General features: G+C 40.5%; 1 protein-coding gene across 1 annotated transcript in view; it reads left to right on the top strand.

Annotated features, from left to right (window-relative positions):
- Nucleotides 1-27,300, top strand: part of CNTN5 (contactin 5) — a 1,155,131-nt gene that overhangs the window by 839,640 nt on the left and 288,191 nt on the right. The window contains exon 9 of the mRNA XM_080642588.1: nt 14,724-14,826. Coding sequence (XP_080498714.1) covers nt 14,724-14,826 — 103 coding nt within the window. The remainder of the gene's footprint in view (nt 1-14,723; nt 14,827-27,300) is intronic.

The raw sequence follows: 27,300 nt of genomic DNA, 5'->3' as shown, positions 1-27,300 counted from the left end.
AATTTTCTCTGCTCTCCTTTATAGCAAAACTTCTCCCAAGAGTTGTCTAAACTTTATCTCAAATTTCTTTTCTATTTTTTATATCTAATCCCAGGAGGCTTTAATGACCACTACTCCTGCCACCAGCGATCTCCACATTGCCAAAGCTAATGAGCTGGATGAAAGGGAATCCGAATTAAAGTAATGACAATCAGAATAGAAGGAAAAGAATAGATGAGAAAAAATTTATAAAAAACAAATTAACAGAGTTTGACTATTGATTATAGAGAAATGGAGATATTTTTTCACTTTATTCATTAAAAATGTTTTATTCTCATCTGAGCATATCACAATAACTTAAAAACAAAATACAAAATTTTATAATTCCATATTAGAAAAGTACCTTCAATTTTTCTCAAAATGAATAAATAATACAAGCATTAAAATGCATAAAAATAAAATATTTTCAGCTATGTCACCTATCACACATCTTCTACAAAGTTGATGACAAATAGATTTACAAAATTCAGTTATCCAATATTCTTGAACACTGACTTTGTACCAGGTACTGTTTGAAGATACAAGGGAACAAAACAATGTGGTCTTTTTTCTAATTTACCTTATGGATTAGAAGAGAAAACAGATATTAACAAAGGAATGCTTGTGTAATCAGAATGAGGAATCAATTATAATTGTAATTAGTTTTTTTAAAGAAACAGTAATATAATATATGAAGAAAGATAAACGTATAGAAGCAGAGTGCTATGTGTATCATAGGTACAGAGTACTATTATATATAATATAATCTAAATACATATTATAATATTCACTCTATATAGAATTATACACACACACACACACACACACACACACACACACATTGTCCCTTGGCCTGGCCTGCAGGTATTGGGCTGAATCTGTGCACAGGGCCTCCAACATCACTCAAGGGGTCCTGGATTGCGAGAGGGTGCGGGCCAGGCCGAGGGACCCCATCGGTGCACAATCAGGGCTGGGGAGGGACTGTAGGAGGGCTCCAGGGTGTGTCCGGCCCATCTCGGCCAGTCCCAATCGGCCAGACCCCAGCAGCAAGCTAACCTACTGGTCAGAGCGTCCCTGGTGGTCAGTGTGCGTCATAGCAACTGGCCGAATGGTTGAATGGTCAGAGGGACCATTAGCATATTAGGCTTTTATATATAGATACCAAATATTATATATAAAATAATAGAAAACAAATTTGAGAGAGAGAAAAAGAGAGAGATAGGAACAGAAAAGAGACAAAGAGAGACAGAGACCAAGATTAACCTGGTTGGGTGGGGCGGGGCAGGGGATAGAGGGACAGGAAAGAATTTCCTGAGAAAATAATATTTGAAGTAGAACTTAGTTGTCCACAAAATTGGAAATGCCTATGGGAACTTTTCCTGGGGAGCAAATAGAACAATCAGGGGACGTTGGCTTCATAATTAGTATATTCCTGCATTTGACCCCCTTACTTATCATTTAATAACAGTGATGTTCAGGAGGTTATTTAACATTTTCAATACTCAGTTTCCTTTTATTTAAGACAGGGATAATAGTATCTACCTTGCTATATTTGTAGGATTTAAATGCCAATTTAGTCACATACACTTAACCTAGCACCAGGTTTGTAGCAGATGTTGAGCTAATGTTTATTCTCCCTCTTTACATCAAGAGTCTTTAATGCACAAAGTCCTGCAATAAGGCTGTGATTATTGACATTCCCCCTCTGGAAATATGTATCTTTTGAACCATATCATCCATAGGCTTTTGAAATCAGTAAGAGTTTATAAAATAAAACATGTGAACTGTTTACAGAGCCTGATATGTTTAGTATTTCAAATGAGAGTGCTAACAGCAGGAATGCTGGCATAGCAATGACAAGACTGGAGTGAGAACACAATCTGTGCCTATTAAAGTGTAAAAATAAACTTTTAACAATGGTTTATAACAACCCATTTGTCACGTTTTCTCCAAGAGTATGCAACCAGGCAGCTGGTCAACTGAGCTGATGATTAATTTCTCCAGAGTATTTTAATTCCCTTGTCTTCTTGGTGATTACAGTATGAACAGAAAGATGGCTGTGGATGAGAAACTTTTCTGGAAGGAACAATCTCTCTAAAGAATGTTAAAAATTTAGCAATAAAAGGCAACGTGAGTAAGCGGTCTTGGTAGTTTCCAAAAACAGAAGTTTATTCAAGTAAACCGAAATAAGAGACTTTTGTTTCAGGAAATACATGATGTGATATGAGAAAGAAGATATTAGAGAAATCCAAGATTAGGATCTAAAATAAGGCATGACTTTGTGGGGACTGAGACCAGAAGGTAGTTCTAGGAATCTTAGCAACAAGAGTAATATGGCTATTCCATTTCTTCCCCAGTAACGTGACTCAGCTATTACACACAATTTTTCTTCTCCCCAATAGGCTTAGTCTTATGCACTGATTCTAATATATTCTTCCTATCTTCCACATGGTGTGTGTGTGTGTGTGTGTGTGTGTGTGTGTGTGTGTGTGTGTGTGTAGAAACTGCTTCCTCATAACTTAGGTTCACCCTGCCTCACCTTTATCAGAATTTTGTGTCTTTCACTACATGCTTTTAGTTTCTTGTAGAAAGGACTGTGGATCTAGCAATTTATGATTAATGTGTTCAATGCAGTGAGGAAAGTTCACCATAGTTCTAAAGCATCTTACTTTCTCTTTTTAATGAACAAAGAATGATTTAGAGATCTCCTAAGCATGTAATTATTGAATTGAGCTTTAATATATAATTCAGAACCATTATAATTTTATTTAATTTCCTTTTCAGTTAGTATACTTGTTTTCCATTACTAAGCCCAAATTAGCTTTCAAAGAAGGATCCTTGGCTGTAGAAATGAGGACCCTAGTTCATTTAATAGCTGATCTGTTGTTATACTTACATAGGTCTTGGAGACAACTTAAGTCAAAGTACCAAACATTTAACAGTTACCAAATTTTCCTCTCTCTTTTTATTCATATTATAAATGCAGACATATAGAGGGACAGACAGACAGATAAGCACATACACACTTCATAAAGTCAAAGAAAATTTAAGTTAAAAAAATCACCCATTTTAAAAGAGTTTTCAATACAGTCATGTGTCACTTGACAAGAATATGTCCTGAATGAAATATGTCATTAAGTGATTTCATCCTTATGTGAACACTAGAGGCCTGGTGCACAAAATTCATGCACAGGTAGGGTCCCTAGGCCTGGCTGGTGATCAGGGCTGATCTGTGGGGTGACAGGCAGAGCGATTCAGGGCAGGGGGCACTGGCACCTGCCTTGGCTAACCTGGCGCTGCCCGCTCACCAGCCCTGCCCCCTGCCACTGCTGCTAGTCGGGGCCTGTGGGCTGGGGGCAGCTCCTGCATTGAGCGTCTGCCCCCTGGTGGTCAGTTCTGCTGGTCGTTCTGCTGGTCGTTCTGCCGTTTGGTAGATTTGCATAATAGGCTTTTATTATATAGGACTTGAGGCCCAATGCATGAAATTCATGCAAGGGGCTCAGTCCTCACAGCCGTGGCGGCTTGCCTTGGCCATCGCAGCCCCGGCTTCGTCCGGAAGGACATCTGGTCTAATTAGTATATTACACTTTTATTATTATAGATCATAGAGTATACTTAAACAAACGGAGATGGTATAGCCTACTATACATCTAGGCCAGTGGTCGGCAAACTGCAGCTCACGAGCCACATGCGGCTCATGAGCCGCGGTTTGCCGCTCTGTTGACTAATGATTGCCAACCACTGACCTAGACTCTCGATTCCAATAATTACAGGCTGTTGTTGTCCCTTGTGATTAAGTCCCTATCCCAGTGGTCGGCAAACTCATTAGTCAACAAAGCGGCAAACCGCGCTTCACGAGCCACATGTGGCTCGTGAGCCGCAGTTTGCCAACCACTGATCTAGGCTATATGTCGTTTTGCATGTTACTCTGCAAAACAACATGAGATTAAATCGAGCACAAGAGAAAATGATGGAATCAAAGAGGAGGTAATGAAGATGCATGAGGCTACTGGAAGTGTAACATAGCACACTGTTTTATAGCAAACTGTTTTTTAAGTGGAAAGAGTACACTCTAAGATAACAATAAAATTGTTGTATAGTAAATACATGAAGCATAAACATAGTCATTTATTGTCATTATCAAGTATTATGCACTACACATAATTGTGTATGCTATACTTTTATGTAATTGGCATAGCAGTAAGTTTTGGTTACACCAGCATCATCACAAACATGGGTAATGTGTTGTGCTATGACATTACAATGGCTGATGTCACTAGATGACAGGAATTTTTCAGTTCCATTATAGTCTTACTAGAAGCCCAGTGCATGAAAATCATGCACGGTGTGGGGGAGTCCCTCAGCCCAGCCTGCACCGTCTCGCAGGCTGGGACCCCTCAGTGGATGTCTGACCTGAACCACTCACTCTTTACCCCCTGCCTGCTTGCTGCTTCTTGCCACTCAGATCGCTGCTCCTTAGCACTGCCACAGAGGCAGAAGAGGCTCCCACCACCACCACTGTGCCCGCCAGCATGAGCCCGGCTTCTGGCTGAACAGTGCTCCCCCTGTGAGAGAGCACTGACCAGCAGGGTGCAGCTCCTGCATTGAGCATCTGCCCCCTAGTGGTCAGGATGCATCATAGCAACCAGTCATTCTGACCATTTCACCATAATGGTTGCTTAGGCTTTTATTATATAGACTAGTGGCCCGGTGCACGAATTCATGTTATTGAAAGAAAATTAATTAGAAGGTGGCCAGCAGGGCAGGACTGGCCAGACATGCCCTGAAGCCAACCACCCAAGGTCCCTCCCCAGCTGGCCACACCTGGGGCAATGCTGCAGCTCAAAGGGCATCTGTGGTCACCACAGCTTGGCAGTAAACCAGATTTGGGGCCAACAGTGCCTCAGCAACAACATAACCCAGGGCCCAAGGTGGAATTGCATGGCCCTGCAAGGAATTGGGATCCCACCTCTCTGGTTCCAAGGTGCGTCACCCAAGAACCGAGAACCTCCGCTGCCAAGTCACCACAGCTCGGCAGCTCCTGAGTTGAGCATCTGTCCCCTGGTGGTCAGTGCCCGTCATACCCACCGTATGGTCAGATGGTTGGTTGGATGTCGCTTAGCCTTTTATATATATACTAGAGGCCCGGTGCACAAAATTCGTGCACGGGGGGGTGTCCCTCAGCCCAGCCTGCACCCCCTCCAATCTGGGACACTTTGAGGGATGTCCGACTGCCCGTTTAGGCCTGATCCCACAATCCAGGACTGCTGGCTCCCAACTGTTCACCTGCCTACCTGCCTGATTGCCCCTAACCACTTCTGCCGGCCAGCCTGATCACCTAAACACTCCCCTGCCAGCCTGATCGATGCCTAACTGCTCCCCTGCCAGCCCAATTGCCCCTAACTGCCCTCCCCTGCCGGCCTGGTACCCCCAACTGCCCTCCCCTGCAAGCTGGTCTCCCCCAACTGCCTTCCCCTGCAAGCCTTGTCCCTCCCAACTGCCCTCCCCTAAAGACCTGCCCCCCCCTCAACTGCCCTCCCGTAAAGGCCTGGTCGCTCCCAACTGCCCTCCCCTGCAGGCCTGGTTGCCTCTAACTGCCCTCCCCTGCTGGCTTGGTCCTTCCCAACTGCCCTCCCCTGCCAGCCATCTTGTGTCCACATGGGGGCAGCCATCTTTGACCACATGGGGGCGGCCATCTTGTGTGTTGGAGTGATGGTCAATTTTGATATTACCTCTTTATTATATAGAAGGATAGATGAGATCACTAATGCACATGGGTCTGTCATTGACCAAAACATCATTATGCAGCACATGACCAGAATGGACTTACTGTAAAACTGTGTTTGGTTATGTAGATATACTTATAGAGAAGTTTTTATAGTTTTATTTGTGAATAGATATTTATAAAAAATGGCAAACACTTTAAAAAAAAACAACTTTCCAACATACATATTCAAAGTTAATATTTAACTATTTATTATCAAAATTTTCAAGTTTGCCCTATATAGTTCATTGTCTTAATGCTGGAGAGCTTTCATGTTTGTTCATGAAAAATTATAGCTGCATTCTTTAGTATTTATTTTTATAAGTTTTTTCCAAGTTATTCATACACATGGAGTGAGACCTCATATGATGGGAGAGAAGTATATTTCCCTAAATCTCAGTGGCAAGAAAATATGTCTTAAATTCAGTAATCATAGGAGAGCAAGTACAGTGGGAGGCAGCCCATTGATCAATTTATTCTTGATGCTCAGGAATGGGGAAAAATATCTATTGGTTTCTCTGATTTTCAGAATATATATAACAGTGATGAAAAACATCTCCTAATAATAAACCTCTCTAGTTTTTCTCAGTCTCCCGAGATAAATAATACTCATAAAGATGCATTTATTTGAAGATAACACAATTCATTTATTTCCTCTTGTCAGGAGATCCTTCAGTCCCTGTATTTACATAAAAACAACTCACCTTAAGAAACTTTGATTTAGGTAGGCTTATTAAATTGTTACCTATTAGCAGCTCATTAGGGAACTAAAAAGAAGGCTTCTAAACACTTTTCCAAAGAATATAACTTTTATTTGAAAACAGTAAGGAGGGATATATTAATGCATACATATGATCTAACATAACATTAGATTTCGAAACCCTCAGTTACATTCGTTTTCTTATTATACATGAGAAAAGAGATCCAGAGAAGTTCTGTGAGTACCTCAGTGTTTCAACAAGCCAGGGCTAGAATTCAGATTTGCATCATTTATCTATGAATCACAGGTTAATATTTAATGTGTCCTAAAAGGATGAGTACAGTGACATGTCTCACAAATAGCACAATATCTGTAGGCATAATGTGAACTATTTAGTCATTATTATTGTCAATATTTGTTATTACTCATCTGAGCTTTCATTTCCTTACCAAGGGGCTTACATAGAACAATACATATATTTTATACTCAGATTTGTAAAGACAATAAAAAAATTACAAATGAAACATATACTGAAACTCAAGTACTATAAAGTAAAAATAATGTAAGGAGCTCTGATATCACATATATTTCTGGTGAAATAAAAGAAAATTCCCAAAACATTTTATCAAATAATTTCAATACATTTTAATGTGCAAATCATCTACACTAATAAAAGAGTAAGATGCAAATTGACTGTGACTTCGCGACGCCCACTAGCCAATCAGAAGTGAATATGCAAATTAACACAACAAAGCTGGAAGGTTAATTTGCATATGCAGGCGCCGAGTGGCGGTGCGTTTTGCACCGCCCCAGCTGCTCTGGACCTCTGGGCAGCGTGGGAAGGTGGAAAGGTGGCTCCAGGCCAGAGCGAAAAGGCGGCTCTGGCTGGAGCAAAGGCGGTGCCAGCAGCCAAGGGAAGGAAGGCCCGTTCTTGCACGAATCTTCATGCATGGGCCTCTAATATAATATACAAACAATAGTTCACTTCATACATCCTTCATTTTGATGCTTATCCTAGATACATCTTTATTGCATTTGTTGTGTTCAATTTACCAATATAATCATTGATAAGTGTATTATTATTACCTATCAGTGATCACTCCAGGTGCTATCATTAAATAAAATCAGATGCCTATTGATTGTAGAAATTATTTTTCCAAATGAGTGCTCATGAGGCTTTATCAATCCATTGCTGAGGTCTCTTGATAAGTGAATAAGAAAATATAATATCCCTAGTTATTATTTATCATCTAGCTCCTAGTTATATTTAAAATTTCTCTCTCATGAATACCTCATGCACCATGCAATAAAATGAACATTTCTGATAAAATTCTGTGGAATCTCACTTCCATATCTTTACTGACACAGTCCCTTCCCCCTGAGAATCACTGATTCTCCACCATCATGTCCTTAATCCAAGTCCTATGTCACATGTTAAACCAGTTCCTCCATTTTCCTCAATTTTCCTAATCAATAATATCTTCTTCTCAACTCCCATAATATTTTATCTGTACTTTTCTAATTTCATTTATCCTCTCGTATTACCTATTATAATTTGCATTCTCTATTAAAAGGTGTGATGTTTAAAAATAGGAAAAATCATATACATCGGTGTGTCCTGGCCCCTATCCCACCACCACTCAACCTTGTCCTTTGTCTAAACTAGAATATGACAGAATCAGAGTCCAGATAGGTTATGAGATAGAACCTGATATTGGGCCACCACTGGTTATGCTGAGCTCAATGAGGTATCACTGAGAACTCTTTGAGCTGAAGCTGAGAAACCCAACTTGAAATAATTTAAGCAAAATAGGAAATTCACCTTATTTTACTGAGAGGAGGGCAAGAAGTTAAATCCTAGGTAGAACTGACATGCTGCCAGTATTCTCTTTTTTATCTCTCCTGTATCTGCATTGGCTTAATTCTATCTAAACTGGCTTAATTCTCTTCAATGGCAGATTAACTCCTTATACTAGTGGAAGTTCAGTGACTCTCAGACATGCAGGCTCTTTTTTTGCCACCAAGGAGGAACTGAACTTGGAGTCCCTGGTCTCCTGTTCAAAAATCTCAGCCTTGCCCTGGCTGGTGTTCTCAGTGGTTAGAGCATCAGCCTGTGCACTTAAGTGTTTTGGGTTTGATTCCAGGTCAAGGGCACGTACCTGGAGTGCAGGTTTGATCCCCTGCCCCATTTGGGGAGTATATGGAGCCAACCAATCCATGCGTCTCTTACAGTGGCATCCTCTCTCTCTCTCTCTCTCTCTCTCTCTCTCTCTTTCTTCCCCCCTTTTCTCCCTTCATTCCTTCCACTCTCTCTAAAAATCAATGGAAAAAATATCCTCAGATGAGGATTAAAAAAATAAAGTAAAATAAAATAATAATAATAACAATAATGATAATCCCAGCTTAAGTTGTCCATCCAAGAATCAAACATTGTGTTCAGGGAAAGGGTTTAATCTAGCCAAGTGTGAGTCTGATACCCATAATAGGTGAATAACTACACCTAGGAAGGCAGAATTTATAGGAAGATAATGGCTCCTATTCAAGCCACATGGTTAGAAAAGATAGAAGAAATATTTTCCATAGAAACACTGAAAATATAGTTCTATTCTTGGAAGACAGGAAACATGTTGAATACCATTGGCAAAGATGTTGAAAACAAAAATGTAAAAATCCATTATTTGGACATAAGATCAACCAAACCTTTTTAACTCGTGAGCTAAATCAAATGTTTAAGGTCTACTGGACATCAATTCTTGGCCCTGGAAATGAATATTACTATGAGTACAATACAGAAATATAATTTGTAATATTTAAGTGCCAACACATGGACACTGACCAATTAGAACTGATCGTCAAACAATCAGAAAAAAATCCTAGCTCTGGCATGAGTACCAGGACATAAAAGTTGAATATAATTTGCCTGTTAAGACAAGCCACCAATGGATGTAATATGATCATAGACTCTTTGCATGTTCTTTATTCCCCAGGCATTTTATTTAGTACTCAAGTCCTAAAAATGACAGGTAACGTAATAAAAATAAGAGTCAATGTTCATCCAACACTGAATTTCTTCAATGTACATAAAATTACCTAGAGAAACGATTGAAATATAGAGTCCATAGCCCCATCTTCAAAGATTATTTACCAATAGGTTCAGAATTAAACCCTTTAGCCTACAATTTTAGTAAGGCTTCCAGACTTTTCTGATGTCATTGGCTCTCTGTTCTGCAACACACTTGGAGAAACACTGCTCTAAATTGCATTCCACTTACGGAAAAGCATCTGAGCTATTTGTAAGTAATTGGAATAAATAAGAAAATCAACAACCATGAAGACATAGAAGGATAGTAATGAACTCTCAGCTGGAAGGCTTCTGTTTATTAGGGATTAGGGTAATTTGGGGCCATCTTCCAATGGCACGTAATTCCGAAGTAGGGCAGTCAACTAAGCCAAAAGGGACAGGTTTGAGGAAAAAGATGAAAACACAATTTAGTGTATCTTAAGCATATTTAGCTTAATATAAGGGACTATCAAAAAGTAAACGAGATACACTGACTGAAGAGATAATCTTAGTAATTTGATCTTTGAATATATATCCTATAGGGTTTTTTTACCTGTCATCATCAAACCCTACCCAACAAAAGACATTACAGCTAGGCTGCATATGACTTGAGATATTGAAAATAGAAACTGAAATGAAACAAGTAGTGAAGGCAGGCAATCAGTGATTGATGTAGTACATGTGATATGCCTGGACTGTTATACTCGGTGATTGATGTTCCCCAACAGAGTGATATCAAGAAAACAGTTGTGGACTGAAGGTCAGAAAACTCCCATTTTTGCTCTGTTTCCACCAACAGCTTTCTTGAGAACCCTGTGCCACTTACTAGTACTTGACCCCTTTGACTCTTACCTCTCTCATCTTTAAAAGAAAGAGGGTAAGTTAAACTGAGAAAAACCTTTAGTCATAACACAATTATCCCATGAAACATAAAGCAAAATTTAATTCCTGAATGTAATCAATTGTTAAAGAGCAAAACATACCTAAAGAGCTTTCTCATCTGTCCTTTTAGCACTATCAAAGTAAAATTTAAAAGATCCAGTTATTTCTTACAGTGCAGCTCAAATTAGGTAATATAATTGGAAGCCTTTTATTCAAACCTTTTAACTTTATTTTTAATATCTAGTTTAGAGATTAGCAAACTTCTTGGGCCCTAAAGTGAGGCTTAACCATCTCTTTGGTCATATGGGAATCATTTAAGGAACATGAGAAAGCCCAACCTGGATAGAATTACTTCCCAAATACTACCAGGAGTGCCCATCCTTTGAGTCATTTTTAAGGATTAAAGCAATAAAAGAACACCTTTGCAATCACAAACGTTATCTAGAAGAGAAGAGAGAGAATATTTGGGTCTGGCTCCCATTAGCCAAAAAAAATCAGTAGTATCTTGGGATTTTTCAGAGTTGGATCGAGGTTTTGAAGGGCCTGAAATGTACAATTCTGGGACCTACTTTAGTAAAAGCGTTTTTTAAAAAGGACTAATATAAAAGTCAGTTCTAAAGGGAATTTTTAATTAGGATAGAAAAAGAAATAAAAACAAATTACTGGAGTTTTGGAAATTCAGGTATCTTTCTCCTGAGGCCTCTTTAGACACTTACTAGAAATAATTATAAAGAATGATATTCTAAATTCATCCTGACATCACTGTCCTACAGCATTCTACAGCTCTCAGCGACGGCCAGCACTCATAGGGACTCATGCAAATAAGGGTGTTGGATTTAATAAGCTTAAGTTTAATAAGTATCGTGTCTTATTAATCATCAGCTTAACAGGTGGACAAGGAACAAGAACACTACAGAATCAATTTTGGGAGAGAATGGAGAGCTCAGAAGCTGACATTAGGGATTGCTTCAGGTGGGCAATCAGAGGTAGCCTCTGAATGGGATGCCTGGGAATCTTTATATGAGGGCTTACAAGTAAGAGGGCATTAAAGATAAACTTCTCAATATCGGGTGCACTCAGTTGGATATCACTAAGCAGGCCAAATCGTGATTTTTAGGAGAGACATAGGAAAAAAAGAAGGCATCTACACTAATAAAAGAGAAAGATGCAAATTGACCATACCTTCATGACGCCCACCAGCCAATCAGGAGTGAGTATACAAATTAACCCAACAAAGATGGTGGGTTAATTTTCATACCCAGGCACTGAGCAGCCGGGGCAGGGGTGGGACACAGGCGTTCCGCACCGCCCCAGCTGCTCCGGGCCTCTGGGCAGCATGTGAAGGCGGAAAGGTGGTGCCGGCAGCCAGGGGAAGGAAGGCCCATTCTTGCACGAATATTTGTGCATCAGGCATCTAGTGAGGAAATAAAAGAAAGGAAGTTGGAAAATGTGGGTGAGGGCAGGAGGAGGGTGTAAATAAAGTAGAAGAGAAAAACATCACTGAGGGAGAGACATAGAGAAGAGGTGCTTCACCATCTGTTTTGAGTGATGTAACAGTGCTAACCACTCAATTCACCTGCTGTATACCAGGCTCTTGGCGTGCAGTGAACATGAGACTAGGAAGAAAGCGAGGGAGTTAGCCCATTAGGACAGGACATTATATTAATGGTAATTCTCTCTGTTCTCTCAATTTTAGAGTGTAGAAAAATGAGACATGGAGGTCACTGGCCTGTCAGAGATGATCATCTAGCATAGCCAAGTCTGGAAGCCCAATCTCTTTGATGAAAATGTCACTGATTTTTCTCTCTTTATGATTGCTCTACAAAAAGCTAGCAAAGATAATATCTTGTCCTCAGCGAACTTATACACTTCTCCATCTAAAGCTGTCCACGCACGCAAAAGTAAAAAATAAAGTTGTCCAAGTCTTCTTTCATGATGCATCTCAAATCCTATCTAATAAAAGAGTAATATGCAAATTGACCGTACCTCCGCTACGCCCACCGGCCACGCCCACCGGCCACGCCCACCGGCCAATCAGGAGCGAATATGCAAAGAAACCCAACCAAGATGGCTGTGGCCACAGAGAGCAGGAGGGAGGCTTGGGTTTCCCTGGCAATGGAGGAAGCCAAGCTTTCTGCCTGCCCTTGCCGGCCTAGGCCTCCACTCAATGCTACAAAGTTTCAATGATAGAAGATACATAAAACCAAACAGAAATGGCGGCAGCCACGGAGTGAGCAGAAGGCTTGGCTCCGCTCCAGGCTACAAAGTTTCAATTGTAGAAGATAAATAAATCCCAGATACCAGGGCCTCCACTTGGGTTGCTGGGGGACATGGCCGGCCTGCAAACCACCACAGGCCCCTTGCCCAGGCCACCCCACACCCCAAGGGAACCCCACCCCAATCCGGGACACCCTTCAGGGCAAGCAGCTGGCCCCGACCCGTGCACCAGGCCTCTATCCTATCTAATAAAAGAGTAATATGCAGATTGATCATCACTCCAACACACAAGATGGCTGCCCCCATGTGGTCAAAGATCCTGCCCCCATGTGGACACAAGATGGCCACCACAAGATGGTCAGCAGGGGAGGGCAGTTGGGAGGGACCAGGCCTGCAATGGAGGGCAGTTGTGGGCGATCAGGTCAGCAGGGGAGGGCAGTTGGGAGGGACCAGGCCTGCAAGGGAGGGCAGTTGGGGGCAATAAGCCTGCCGGGGAGGGCAGTTAGGGGTGACCAGGCTGGCAGAGGAAGGAAGTTGGGGGTGACCAGGCCTGCAGGGAAGGACAGTTGGGGGGGACCCAGGCCTGCAGGGAAGGGCAGTTGGGGGGGACCAGGCCTGCAGGGGAGGGCAGTTAGGGATGACCAGGCCTGCAGGGGAGGGCAGTTAGAGGTGACCAGACCTGCAGGGGAGGGCAGTTAGGGGCAAACAGGCTGGCAGGGGAGCAGTTAGGCATCAATATGCCTGGCAGGGGAGCGGTTAGGGGGTGATCAGGCTGGCAGGTAGAAGTGGTTAGGGGCAATCAGGAAGGCAGGCAGGTGAGCAGTTGGGAGCCAGCAGTCCTGGATTGTGAGAGGGATGTCTGACTGCCTGTTTAGGTCCAATCCCGGTGGGATCGGGCTTAAACGGGCAGTCGGACATCCCTCAAGGGGTCCCAGATTGGAGAGGGTGCAGGCTGGGCTGAGGAACAGCCCCCTCCACGCACGAATTTCATGCACCAGGCCTCTAATCAATAATAAAGAAGTAATTAACACATGAAGGTTTTCTTTGTCAAAGATAACATTTTCTCCCTTTGCATGTCCAGTGCATCTTGCCTGTATATCTTATAGCATTTATTTTACTCTGCCCAGGTCTCTTTCTCTCCTCACCTCTCTCATCCTACACACACACACAGAGGAATTACACACACTGCTGTATATGCACCCACACCTATACGTGCAAATATGCCCATAAACACAGACACCCATAAGCACACATACTAGCTCCCCAGTGAAGCATCTGTGCTAAATCAAGACTCTACCATGTGACAATATTTACCGAAAAGCGAAATATCCTATTTCTGGTGGTTTTCTATATCTCTTTGTTCTTACTGCTCCATTTACTTTCTCTTCTCTCTTTTTCCCACTTACACAAATCCTAGCCATTCTTATAATCCCCTCAAATGCACATAAAACTGTAAGGATACCTCATTCACAGCACTCATCACTTTCTATGTTGCATGACACTTGTTTTGATATATAGCTCTTTTCCCATACTTGAATGTACTTTGTATGTGGTTTCTTTCTTTAAGAACATATTTGTTGAGTGCTTGAGAGCACAGTCCATGGGTAATTTATCTCTGTAATGCCCACAATGCCTACCAAAATGCTTGCATATTATAGATATTCAATAAATATATATTAACTAATAAATAAGTGTTCACTAATTTGGCAATGATAAAGTTCTGGTACCTTTACTCATTTTTTTAAAAAAATCAGCAATTATTTACCATAAGAAATGCTTATAGTTATTTATTTCCTTTGGAACGTAATTAGTACCTAAACTATTAGTGTTAATTTACACTTAAATAATTACTATTTTAAAAAGTACTGAACATACATGCAATCCAATCCTTAAAGGAAGGCAGACATCATAATGACTGAATTTAAGTATATTTTTCTTTTTTTTAATGCTTCAAAGATTTAGCAGTCATCAAACAGACGTTAAAAACCAAACTACAGTGCTGTTCAAGGTAACCATGCCCAGGATCGAAAAGAAATTGTGACATTTATTTTTATGCTTTAAGACTATGCTTTCTTTTCTAGGTGTGATGGGAGAATACGAGCCGAAAATTGAGGTCCATTTTCCTTTAACTGTTACGGCTGCTAAGGGAACAACTGTTAAGCTGGAGTGCTTTGCCCTCGGCAAGTAAGTCCATATTCTTCCATAATTAGACACAATTGTTTATTAAAACGTGACATATCTTATTTTTGAATCACTTATTTTGCTAGGTTTCACTTTCCCAGAAGCTCCTTGGTGGGAAGAAGTAACCAATTATAATTATCTTTCTAGTCATTTTTATGAACCTCAATGTATACATTTTTGCTATTTTAACACAGAGAACACTTCTTTAAATAAAAAAAAAAAGGACCTTTACATCTCTGCCAATGTGTCTTAAAATTTCAGTATTTTTTTCTGAAATTTTATTCAGCAATGATGTAAATAAAAAGATAAAAGAATAAGATGCTATCTGCTCCCCCCAGATTTTGATAAGATATACTAAGCCACGAGTATAAAAATCACAAAGACAATAATTACAGTGAGTCAACTGCTTACTTCTGTATCTCCTGAAATAATGATAATGTGATCGCACCAGCTGTCAATATGCACAACATGTAATGATTCCCCAAATCAGAAAGATGATTCATATCACACTTTAATGCCTGCTGTACTTAAGGATTCTATTTCGGAGAGTTTAAATCCCGTGATATATAATTACTTGTCAATGATGTTTACAATATGAGTATTGGGTGTAGAGGCAGGAGTGGAATTTTGATTGTATTTGATTAGAGTATTATGATTTATTTTTAACAGAGTGTTGTTGTTTGCTTTTTTTATGGGTGATAAGCCCTCAGGGCTCTTTCTAACTCTATAATTATAATTTGCATAATTGCATCTCTATCAGAGTTACTAATCATTTAAGTTTACTTGTGGTGAGCTACTCTTCAGTGTGACTACCAAGTACATGGAGATAAAACATGCTATATAAGTGTTCTTAAAGTAGGTTTCGCCTGTAAGTGAGGAAAATATTACTAAGTATGAGAAATGTAGCTAGGAAAAGGACATTTAGGGCATGAACATAGTAAACACTATGTTTTCTAATATCAAGACAGATTAAAATAACATCTGTGTAATTTACTTAATTCTAAGTAGAAACAGCATCACAATAAACTGAAAACAAAATAAATTGTGTGGTCATTCTTTTAAGTAAAGCATGCCCATAAATAGAAATATATTTCAAGAACTAAAAATTCATCAAGGAGGTATTTGGGCAGATATCTGAGGAAGTCTTCTAAACACACAGATATCATTTAAATGCACATGGTTAAATAACACCTTAAAAGTCGTTTTTTGTTTTTTTCACCATTTGTCCATGTTGTCATGTCAAGTATGCCTGAAAATGTCCAGAGTTAGCAGCTTAATTCTCACAAATACAAAAATAACATATTTTGGTTTGATGCCAAAGGTTTAGTATATCCTGCAGTTAAATAATTCTTAAATGCTTAGTATTTGCACTAAAGCCACAAACAAAGGGAGGTCATATTGTAAAACACATTAGAGAACTGGATTTATAGAGGGAAAAAAAAAAAACAATATGGGAAATTTCCCCAGGAAGGCTTATTTAATAAGCTAGATGTGTTTGCTTTTGGAAGTATTGAAATATGCTTAAATTGATCATTAAAGTTCCTTTCATTCTAGGTAGGATTCAACAATTATGTTATTTTAATACTTTATTTTCTTCAACTTCTCCACTCCTTCTTTGCTACTCCCTCTCCCCACACCACCCCAAATAAACAAATTAAAGGGAAGGTAGCCCTGGCCAGGTGGCTCACTTGGTTGAAGTGTCATCGCATACACCAAAAGGTTTCAGGTTCGATTCCCAGTCAGGGCACATACTTAGGTCTGGGGTTTGACCCCAGATCAGGGCGCATATGGGAGGCAATCGATCAATGTTTCTCTCCCTCCCTCCTTTCCTCCCTCCCTCCCTCTCTTCCTCCTTCCTTCCCTTCCTCTATCTCTAAAAATCAATAAAAAGCATATGCTTAGGTGAGGATTTAAAAAAAAGGTGGGGGGGAGGAAAAGAAGACACACAGCCTATCAAGGTCACTGTTGTTCATTTGATACCCTTTCTGTGAAGTGTCACAATTATGACTTTTAAAAATATTATGAGGAACTATACCTCTACCTAAAGACTAACCTGCAATTCTGATGAAAGTAAACAAGATCAAAGAAATAACATCCTTACATATGTTAGCTCCTGTACAGCATGTTATCATGTGGAGATCATCACTACATCCCAACATGATCACAGCAATTTCAAATGAATACCTGAGTATCTGCTTTGTCCCCACAGCTCACCTGAGCCGCTTCCCACTTTAACAAGCATATGATTCTCTGGTGGCCTTTGTCTGTCCAAAAATGTTATTATTTGTCATTAAATATCAATGAGGACTCTACCACTCAGACTGATTTCCCCCCTCGCCTTTGCACATGGAGTGTTTCAACTCATCAGAGTTTCATAACCAAATCATGGCATAGAGCATATCAAGCTCTCTTCTCCCACGGCTTTTGCACTTGCTGTTCCCTCTTGAACACTCTTCCCTGTTCTTTCCATGCTGGCTCCTATCCTCTGGCCTCAACTTGAATATCACCTTCTAAAGACACCATTGACAACTGTCTAACTCACACCATTTTTCTCGAAGTAGTTGTATTTATTCTTCATAGCTCTCAATAAAGCTTTAAATTATGTACTTTTGTGTTTCTCTACTTTAAACATTTTTTATCTGTGTCAGTCAGGTTTTCAGCTGCAAACTGGACCCAACTCTCATGGTTCAAAAGCTTTTAGTAGAGGCATATGTTAAAGATCTGTCAGTGAGCAGGACTAAGAGGACCAAGGAAAGTAACTGAGACATTAGCAGGCTAGCAATAGCAGGAAGTCATTCTCACCCAGAATGAGCAAGGGGGAGAAGACAATGCCATCAGAACCAGGGACAGCAGAAGATGTGGAGGGGGCCAGGGGCCACCAGCAGAAAGGAGCTGCAGACACTACAGTCATGAAGAGATCACAGCCGAGGAAAGGGTGGGGAAATTCATATCCTGACTTCTTTTCCACATGCCTTCTGATCTCCTCTGATGGCTCTCATGGCTGAAGGCACCTGGAGCCAGCCTGGAAGCCAAGAGGATGTGGTTGGCAGTACATACAACAAGACAGAGAGTGTGGGAAAAGAATGAACTCAGAAATACCATGGCTGTCTAATCCATCTGTGTTATTAACAGATGATAGATAATAAGTAATAGATTCTCTATGCATAAAGCATTTTTTACTACCTCCTATTTTCCCCAAAAAATGTGCACTGCTCTCCTCTGCACATCTCTATCTCTTGGCCTCTTATTGTTTCCTATTTATGTCTAAACTAGGGGCCTGGTGCACAAAATTTGTGCAGGGGGTTGGGTTCCCTCAGCCCAGCCTTCACCCTCTCCAATCGGGGACCCTTTGGGGGACTTCTGGCTTCTAACCACTCACCGGCCTGCCTGCCTGATCACCCCTAACTGCCTCTGCCTGCCTGCCTGATCGCTCCTAACTACCCTCCCCTGCCAGCCTGATCTCGCCCCCAACTGCCCTCCCCTGCTGGCCTGATCTCTTTCCCAACTTCCTCTGCCTGCCTGGTCACCCCTAACTGCCCTCCCCTGCTAGCCTGATTGACCCTAACTGCCTCTGCCTCGGCCCCCACCACCATGGCTTTGTCTGGAAGGAAGTCGGACGTCCGGAGGAGCCATATGAACTATACTACCAAATTGGTCATGAAAAAATTGAACCGCTTTCTTACACCTTATACCAAACAGCTGTTGCCCTTAAAACCCCTCCTCAGCCCCCACCTTAGGTTCTGCCTTCACAGTTTACCCAGATTAGGTTCTGATTGGTCAGTTTCTATGCCAGTCAGAGTCAAAAGCTCCACCTTCTAGGCAGCCATTGGCTCCTCACACTTCACCCAGATTTGGTTCTGATTGATCGGTTTCTATGCCAGTCAGTGTCAAAAGCTCTACCTCCTAGGCAGCCATTGGCTCCTGGCACTTCACCCAGATTTGGTTCTGATTGGTCAGTTTCTATGGCAGTCAGCATCTCTGGGCCTATCTCTGGGCCTGATCAAAGAGGTGGGGCTGATCAGCAGCCCCTGAGGAGGTCGGGAGAGAAACAGAGGCATGGCTGGTGAGAGGCAATGGCTGATCAACAGCTGCCACGGAGGCTGGGGATCAGACCCTGCCTCTCTCTCTGAAGGTCTCTTTCTGGCCTGATCCACAGCCCCCTCGGCAGTCAGTGCTGGGATGCTGCACAGGCACTGACTTCCAGTGTTTGGTGGAGCGTTGGTCGTTATGGACCCTGGCTCTTTATATAGAGAGATTTACACTTATATTCTTAGCTGTGCCTTTTCCTGACTAGTCTCACCTCACTCTAACAGTATCTCTCTTTTTTAGACCTACATTTTCTCCTTCTCTTCTCTCAAAGCTTATTATCAAGTTCTAGTCATACTTAATATTTAACAACAACAACAACAAAAAAACCGATAAAACAATAAAAAAACACTTCTCTTTATCTATTGGCCTTTAGGAAGGGTTTGTTTGTTTGTTTGACTTGCGAGGTAGTATAAAGTTAAAAATGAATTCTTCATATTTAAATACTAGGATGAAGGACAGAGTGAAAAATATATAACACAGAGAGTGGTATTTAATGCGATAATGGCTTCAAGGACAGATGAGGAGGTCATAAGCACAAATTCTTCCGGTCTCCACCTTTGCCTCCTACCAGCCTTATGGGGACAATTCAGCTTTCCTATTAGAAATCACCATTTCTCATCATGTCATTCATCGAATCAAATGCCTTCCTAGGTATACCTCCTCTCTCAAGGAAAAATCATTCATTCATTTATGCAAAGAAGTCAAAAAGCAGGAGGTGGGCTTTGTATAGATCAGTGGTAGGCAAACTGCAGCTTGCGAGCCACATGCGGCTCGTGAGCCGCGGTTTGCCACTCTGTTGACTAATGAGTTTGCCGACCACTGGTATAGATCATCCTGTAAATGCATATGAGCTAAAGTATCTTTAAAAGAACCTACAACTGAAATGTGTCTGGAGGTTTTGGAAACCAACTATGTGCCAGGCAATGTACTAGCTTCCCTGGATTTCCATAGTCCCTGTTCTCAAAGAGATGCCATGTTATCTTCACACATTTTCTAGATGTAGCACCTCCATCTAGAGTCCAGTCTTAGGGCCCTAGTAAATATTTCCATCTAATGGCTCTCTCTATGTATTGGAGGCAATTGAAAGTTGGTCTTAGTCATCACATTAGCAGCAGCACACACCCTGATCAAGGTGTCATACACAGTCAGCTTTTATTTCTAGAGAGATTTACTGCCTGTCTTTTTTGTTCCAACTGTAAACTGGAGACTAAATGACAATAAGGGAAGATTTTCTTCGTCTTGAATTTTCCCTGACCCAGACCAATCAGAAATGTCTTTGTTTGCTAGAGTCACACTTTCAAGCTGTCAGAATACTGTTCTGCTGCTCACAAACATTTTTACTCCTCTAGAGAAATACATTTACTTCTAGGAGATCTGTCCCTAAAAGTTCTTATTATTTAGAGAATGTAAATTGATGCAGCCATAGTTGCACACAATAATTTAAAATTATGACGCTGATACATTTTCTGTATTCTTAAAGGAAAATAGCAGAAGCCAAATTATTTTAGGTCATTGAATTTTACTGTCTCTTAATATCACACAGGTTCACCAACCTGCCTAATCAGAAGTTAGGTAAAAAGTCAACAGGAAAGCTATATGTTACAAGATTTCTTCTAAAGAAGCCTCTACTTAAATCTCAATTTAGCAAAAATCAAATGGTTTCTCTATAGGTTGCTGCAGCAGAATACAACAAAAATATACTATAATTACACTCCTTGATATGTCTCTGAAAACAGAATTATCAAGTATCGATCACAGAACTTATGCATGACATGCCTGTGACATGTTATGTTTGGTATTAGTCAATTCTACAAAGGTATAATTTTCTCAGAAAAATGGGAAGTGCTTAAAAAGGGCCCACGGGGAAACAAAGGTGTGTAAAGGCTTGAGAAATACAGCAAAGTATTAAAGGAAAAGGAGGGGGATTAATTACTTTAGAAAGAAAAGGCTGTTTTAGACATATGGAGGGTTATTACCAAGAGATTGCTCACAAGCTGTTCTCCAGTTTCAACAAGATGCAAAAGGGTGAAATTCCAACAGTATGGCATTAAACTAGCAGGATTAGATTAGGTACAGTGTAGAAGTTCTTGATGAAAAAAGGCGATTGCAGGAAAAATGGGTTGTCAGCAGAGGCAATAGGAGTGCTTCCCCACACTGCCATACGAATATAATCATATCAACTTGTCTCCTAATAATTCAGATGTACTGTTTCCTGAAAGGAGAGAAATGGTCTGAGTCAGGGATGGAAATGAAAATTAAAAAATTCTTTTTTGCTGACCGCTCGCTCATCTACCCACTCAGGCTGCAAATGAAGAGTAGAAGGCTAGAGTCAGGCCGGCTTAATTAGCTGCTTTTTGCCAACTACATTATTACATAACATTTAAAAATGGTTGGTGGCATATGCAGGGAGTGGGACAGTCAGCCCAGGGACTTCAGTTAGGGAAGACGAGGTGTCTTTGCTATTTCCCAGGGCTACTTTTAAACACTGGATAGACACAGTGCTCTTGAAAGGAAATGAGAGAAAAGAGGCTAAAAGACAATGCAAGTATGGAATCCCTTAGGGCCGTAATAAATATTTCAGTTTAATGGCTCTCTCTATATTGTAGGTAATTGAAAGCTGGTGATATGTTCAACTGGTTGGGCTGTTTTCAAGCCTAGTCTCTATAACTTGGTAGAGAGAGTACAATGATAACTTTCATGTATGGAGAGTTCGTGACTGCAGAAGAGCTACCATCTCTAGGGCTGAGATGAAAAGTAGAAGAGTTGTAATTATTAAGAATTAGAAACTCAGAGGTACCCCCCTTGGGACCCAGACATCAGGGGAGCAGGCACCAGACAGCTGGGTTTCAGAGGTGAGACAAAATGAAGCTGTTCCTACAAACGTTGGAAAAACAAACTAGATTCCTTTGCTGCTTCAGGAAGGACTTGTTGCTAAAGTGCAATGAACGTGAATCTTCAGCAACAAGAAGCAGACAGGAAGCAGTGTGTCCCTTTCCTCTAGCTTTGAGTTCTCCCTCTAGCGCCCCCTCTTGGCAGATCCGTAAATAACGTTTCATTCAATATCGTTTTGTTACAATGTTCATGAGGAAAAAAAAAATCAATTTCCAGTTTAAGCCACTGTCTGTATGGAGTTTGGATGTTCTTCCCATGCTTATGTGGGTTTCCCCAGGGACTCAGGTTTCCTCCCGCATCCAAAGATGTGCTCCTGAGATGAATTCGGCATCTCCATTGTCCCAGTCTGAGTGTGGGTGGGTGTGAGTACGCCCTGTGATGGAAGGGCATCCTGCCCAGCATAGGTTCCCACCTTGTGCCCAGAGCTGCTGGGATGGGCTCCCGCCAGCCACTTGCAGCCCTAAGCTGGAATAAGTGGGTTGGAAAATAGTTATCTTGTTTTTATTAATCTTTCTTAAATGTATGTATAGCTTGCATTGACTTCAATGTTGGATAGCAGAAGTGTTTGTGCTCTTTAATTTGAAGTGTGCTGATGTTTTTGTGGCCAGAGTATGTGGCAGGAACTTAACTCTTGCTGATATCAATTAGCCTGAGGTAAAATGGGTTTCGTTGTAGTCGTTTTGCTTAAACTTGCCATTTCCAAGAACCTATCCATAATGTTAAGTGAGGACTTACTGTATCCTGCTCTCGCAATCCTATTTCAGTCTTCAAGGCTTAGGTCAGTAGTTGGCAAACTCATTAGTCAACAGAGCCAAATATTAACAGTACAGCGATTGAAATTTCTTTTGAGAGCCAAATTTTTAAACTTAAACTGTATAGCTAGGTACATTGTTACTAACTTAATTAGGGTGCTCCTTCAATCACACTGTATGTGCGCGCCCGCACGTGGTATTTTGTGGAAGAGCCACACTCAAGGGGCCAAAGAGCTGCATGTGGCTCGTGAGCCGTGGTTTGCTGACCACTGGCTTAGGTCAAATGCCACCCCTCTGTTCAGTCATCCCTGCTTTACTTAAGATCCAATCTCTTACCTTTAGAACTGATGACAACCCACCCATATTTTACTGTTTAGCTGGTCCCATTGGGCTATTGTGTATATCTGTCTTCATTATCCTATATAATAAAATGCTAATATGCAAATTGTCCCCTTGACTGGCAGTTCAACCAGGAGTTCAACCAGGAGTTCAACCAGGAGTTCAACCAGGAGTTCGACCAGGGGGTGAGGCTGGCCAGCCAACTGCCTGAGGCCCCTCCCTACAGCTGGCCCCGCCCTCGATCGGCTCTGATAGGGGCAGGCTGGCAGGACCCCACCTGTGCACGAATTCGTGCACCAGGTCTCCAGTTGTGATATATTTTTAGATCCCTAGATTATTTTTATGTGCAGCAGGTGCTGACTATATTTATGAAATTGAATTCAAGCCTGAGAAATGTGCTCAGTCTTCTGTAACAAGAGGTATGTTATTGCCTTGGTTTTGTCAGACAGAAGTCTTTAGATGCCTTTCAGATGTCTTGGCCCTGAAAATTCTGATCACATTACATTAGCTACAGATTTCTGGAAGGTTTCATTTCATCATGTGACCTTTCGAAGACCCCCAGAAAGATCACTAGATATGTCACATAGCCACCAACAACAAAGAAGTAAAATTTGGTCACTGATGCTTAAATGACCCCATGCACAAGGACAAACTTAGGATTATTCTGAATTTTTTAAAAAGCTATAAACTTTGAAGCAACATCAGTTTATCTACTACAACAATCCTGCAAGCTAATAGTGTTACAGGCAGATTTTTTTTTTTTTTTTTTTTTTTTTTTTTACTTTACATGTTCCTTATCTTGCTTTTGCAGCCATTAACACACAATCAGATCAGCTGTGCTCAAAAGGCCTTGAACTAGTTATTGTAATAATTATGTGAATGACCTTTCCAGACTCATCTGAAACCTGGTGATGAGGTGGGAGGGAAGAACTCATTCAATTTCCTGCCCTTTCAGTTTCTTCTTATCTCTGTTTCAGATAGCATTTACAAACCATCTTTTGTTGCCCTCCATCAAATGCCTATTTGGGAACCCAGACATTAAGCAATTTCTTCTTCTTCTTTTATATGTTTACTGCAAGTGAGAAAGTACCAGTTATCAATTCATAAAGTCATTTTTTATTTTTTTGCTGTAGTTTATGTTTTCTTTTCCTCAGTCCTCAGCCAAGCTGTCTCAAATGGCTGCTCTTGTGTCCCACTGTAACTGTGAGAATGACAAATATTCCTCGGAGATTTCCCACAGTCTGCAACTGGCAAACTTCCTGAAAGAACCTGCTCTTTAGTTACAGATTGATGATTTATTAATACCACTGTAAACTGCCGGTCACTAAGGGCTGTAGGAATTAAAAATAGAGTTGTGTGATACTTGTCAGTCAAACCAAAATCAAATTACTTAAGTGTTAGATTGATAGAAGATATGGGGATAGGAGTTAGTCACTGTGTCTAGGAATCAATAAATGTTTAGCTATCACAGGAAAGCAGTATATTACAGAGTTGAGAAAATTACCCTTGTGAGCTATTGGATGCTTCAGTATTTTTGAAACCAAGGATATATCCTCATTTTAGGTGGTACCTGGAGCAGCTGGGTGCTGAAGGAACCTTAAAGTTCACATAGCCCAAAATCAATTTGCAGATGGGAAGCCGAGACTCTGCAGCAAAGGGCTACCAGGGGTGGGCAAACTTTTTGACTCGAGAGCCACAATGGGTTCTTAAACTGGACCGGAGGGCCGGAACAAAAGCATGGATGGAGTGTTTGTGTGAACTAATATAAATTCAAAGTAAAGGGGCGGAGGGGAGAGCAAGAGAAACGGATAGAACAGCCAGATCCGTCCTGCTAGCCGTAGTTTGCCCAAGGCTGGGCTAGACAGACATGTGGTCTTGCTGGTCGGGCTAATGATTCGATGCTTCTTCATTTGATGTTCTTAATATTTTCAACATTCTTCTGTAGTGCGAACTATAGAAGGGAGTGTTTTATTTACTTATTTGCTTTTGCATTTAGAGGTGTTGTCCAGTTCTAGAGAAACAGAACCAATAATTCACATGAATTGCTTACATTTGAAGTCACAGTTAACATCATATGTCTAACATTTCCAGGGCTGTCTTAGGACCATTTAATGTGCCTCATCAGGAAAACCACATTCATGAAAAAGGCCTCATAGCTAGCAACCTGTAGAAGCAGAACCAGGTCTCCTGATTAAAAAATGAACGTGCTTCTCACCTTATCATACCACTTTTCATTTGCTAAGAGTAATTGCCACTTTACCAAAGCAAAAATAATTTTGGATGCACTTGAGTATTTCAATGATTGAAAATTAAGAATGCTAATATGCAGGGAAAGCCACTGAGGGCATAAAGCAAAAGATAAAAATCACTGAGATTTTTACTTGGATCACTTTAGACTCATCCAAAAGCTTTGTTTTGGGTGAATATCCCTGGAGTTTTCATAGGATAACCTCTTCCATTGGGTTTTGCTTGTGGATCAGAAACTGACTGGCTGCTAACATTCATAAAGAGGATATAAAAAAGCAGTATATCTATCAGGAATTTCTTATATATCACACACACATACATAAAAAAAAATCACCACATACATAACCTTGCTACTTGAGTGAGCCTTTGGTGGAGCAAAAGTAGAAGAAATTTTAAACAAAAAATTGTCAAATGTTTCAGTATGCTTAAAGCTGAACTTCTATCTAGGACTGGATGATTTCCATGTTTCACTCAAATTTTAGCCACATCTCTGACATGGTTTCTCAATGGATTACAAACAAGAATAAACTTAGGCAAATTATTTATCCTTCTGACTTTAGTTTCCTTATTTTGAGCACTTCCAGTCTTGGGTTTCTATGTTTTATATAATCAATCACTCACAAATTCCCCCTGATTTTTCTACTAAAGGTTTAAATTTTGTGCAAGTGACTGTCTCTTGTAAAGGTGATTGAATAAAAATTTTACAGCTTTTAAAGTTTATTTATGTAACAGCGAACGTGTTGGAGCCTGTTTATTTGAGGTCTCATTCTGGCTAATATGCTTAATGGCAACACTTAATTTTTAAAGCTGTCACAGTACACAGACTGCTGAAAGTGGTATGCATCTCACTGATTCATTGTACTATGAAATATGTTTATTCTTGTCATAGTGGTATTGTTTGAGCTAGGGCAGCATCAACTCTTGTCCACTAAAGATGTGTTTAGAATGTTAAGATGTTTTCAGATACAATTCTTAAAATGAGTTGACACTAAGTTGGAAATTTAGGTAACAAGCATTGCGATATGTATGCCATTAGTGTTTAATGTATTTTAAAATGTTGTATTTTTCATTTCAATAGCTGTAAATTTGAATACCATGATCAAGTATGAATTAATAATATATGTCTTCCTTGACACTTCACTCTTCCGAACTTCAATAGCCAAGCATCCCACCTCAAACCCTGGGCATGCCATTGACCTCTCTCTATCCTTCTGTCCCAGTCTGTCCGTCGTTTAAAAATGCCTCAAGTCCCCGTCTCTCTATTCTATCTGCCACAAGAATAGTTAAAGCATATTACTGTTTCACTAGTTTCTCTCTCCTCTCTCTCATTTTTTCTGCAAATAAGACTAGAGATATCCTTTTAAAAGATCACCCCACTAGTGTTCCACCAGTTTGTGGAATTTCTCAAGTGCCACTTTCTATCAGACTCTGCTACATGCATTTTATTGGTTCTGTTTTCCATAGTCATTCCTGGTTTTCGTATCACTCCCTGCCCCATTTAGCCTAATACTTCCTTTGGACTTTTATTTTGGTCATTGATTCCAGCTTCATCTCTTAATTTTATCTACTAGAAATTCTTCAAACCCTTGTTCCACAGATGAAGGTCCAGGCTGGTAGTTCTAAAACTACAACTCAAATACAACTCCCACACCCACCCTCATCTACATAATACATTTTTACTGGAGGTGACCACCGAGGCATTCATGCAAAGTATAAACTCTTAAATTATCTTTGACTCTTTCTTCCTTTTTATTTCCATCTGTTTAATCACTATAAATGTCTCTGAAATTTATTCCCACTTAGTTGGTGCAAAGTGAACTTTTATTGATTGATTAAATCATTCATCAACATAGCAGGCTTGTATATATGCTCAAGGAGAAGCAGGTACAAACTAACATACTGAAAAGAATTCTAAGCCCGAGGCCACATGTGCATAGGCATTTAGATTGCAAAGTTAGAAGCTGAGTGGCTCTGCTAGGCTGCAGCTCAGAGGATGGCTTCACCTTGATAGTGTCTGTTTCTATGTGTCCAGGTTTCAGAATCACATTTTTTACAGTTGATATATGCACTCCAGCATGATTGAATTGCCCTACCAAAGTCACTGTGATGAATCACAGTTTTTCTTTTATTAATTACACGTTTAGGTTGGTGGTTTCCT

The sequence above is a fragment of the Plecotus auritus genome (assembly GCF_963455305.1).
Source record: "Plecotus auritus genome assembly, chromosome: 9".
Taxonomy (NCBI): domain Eukaryota; kingdom Metazoa; phylum Chordata; class Mammalia; order Chiroptera; family Vespertilionidae; genus Plecotus; species Plecotus auritus.
This window is presented reverse-complemented; position numbering and strand designations above follow the sequence as displayed.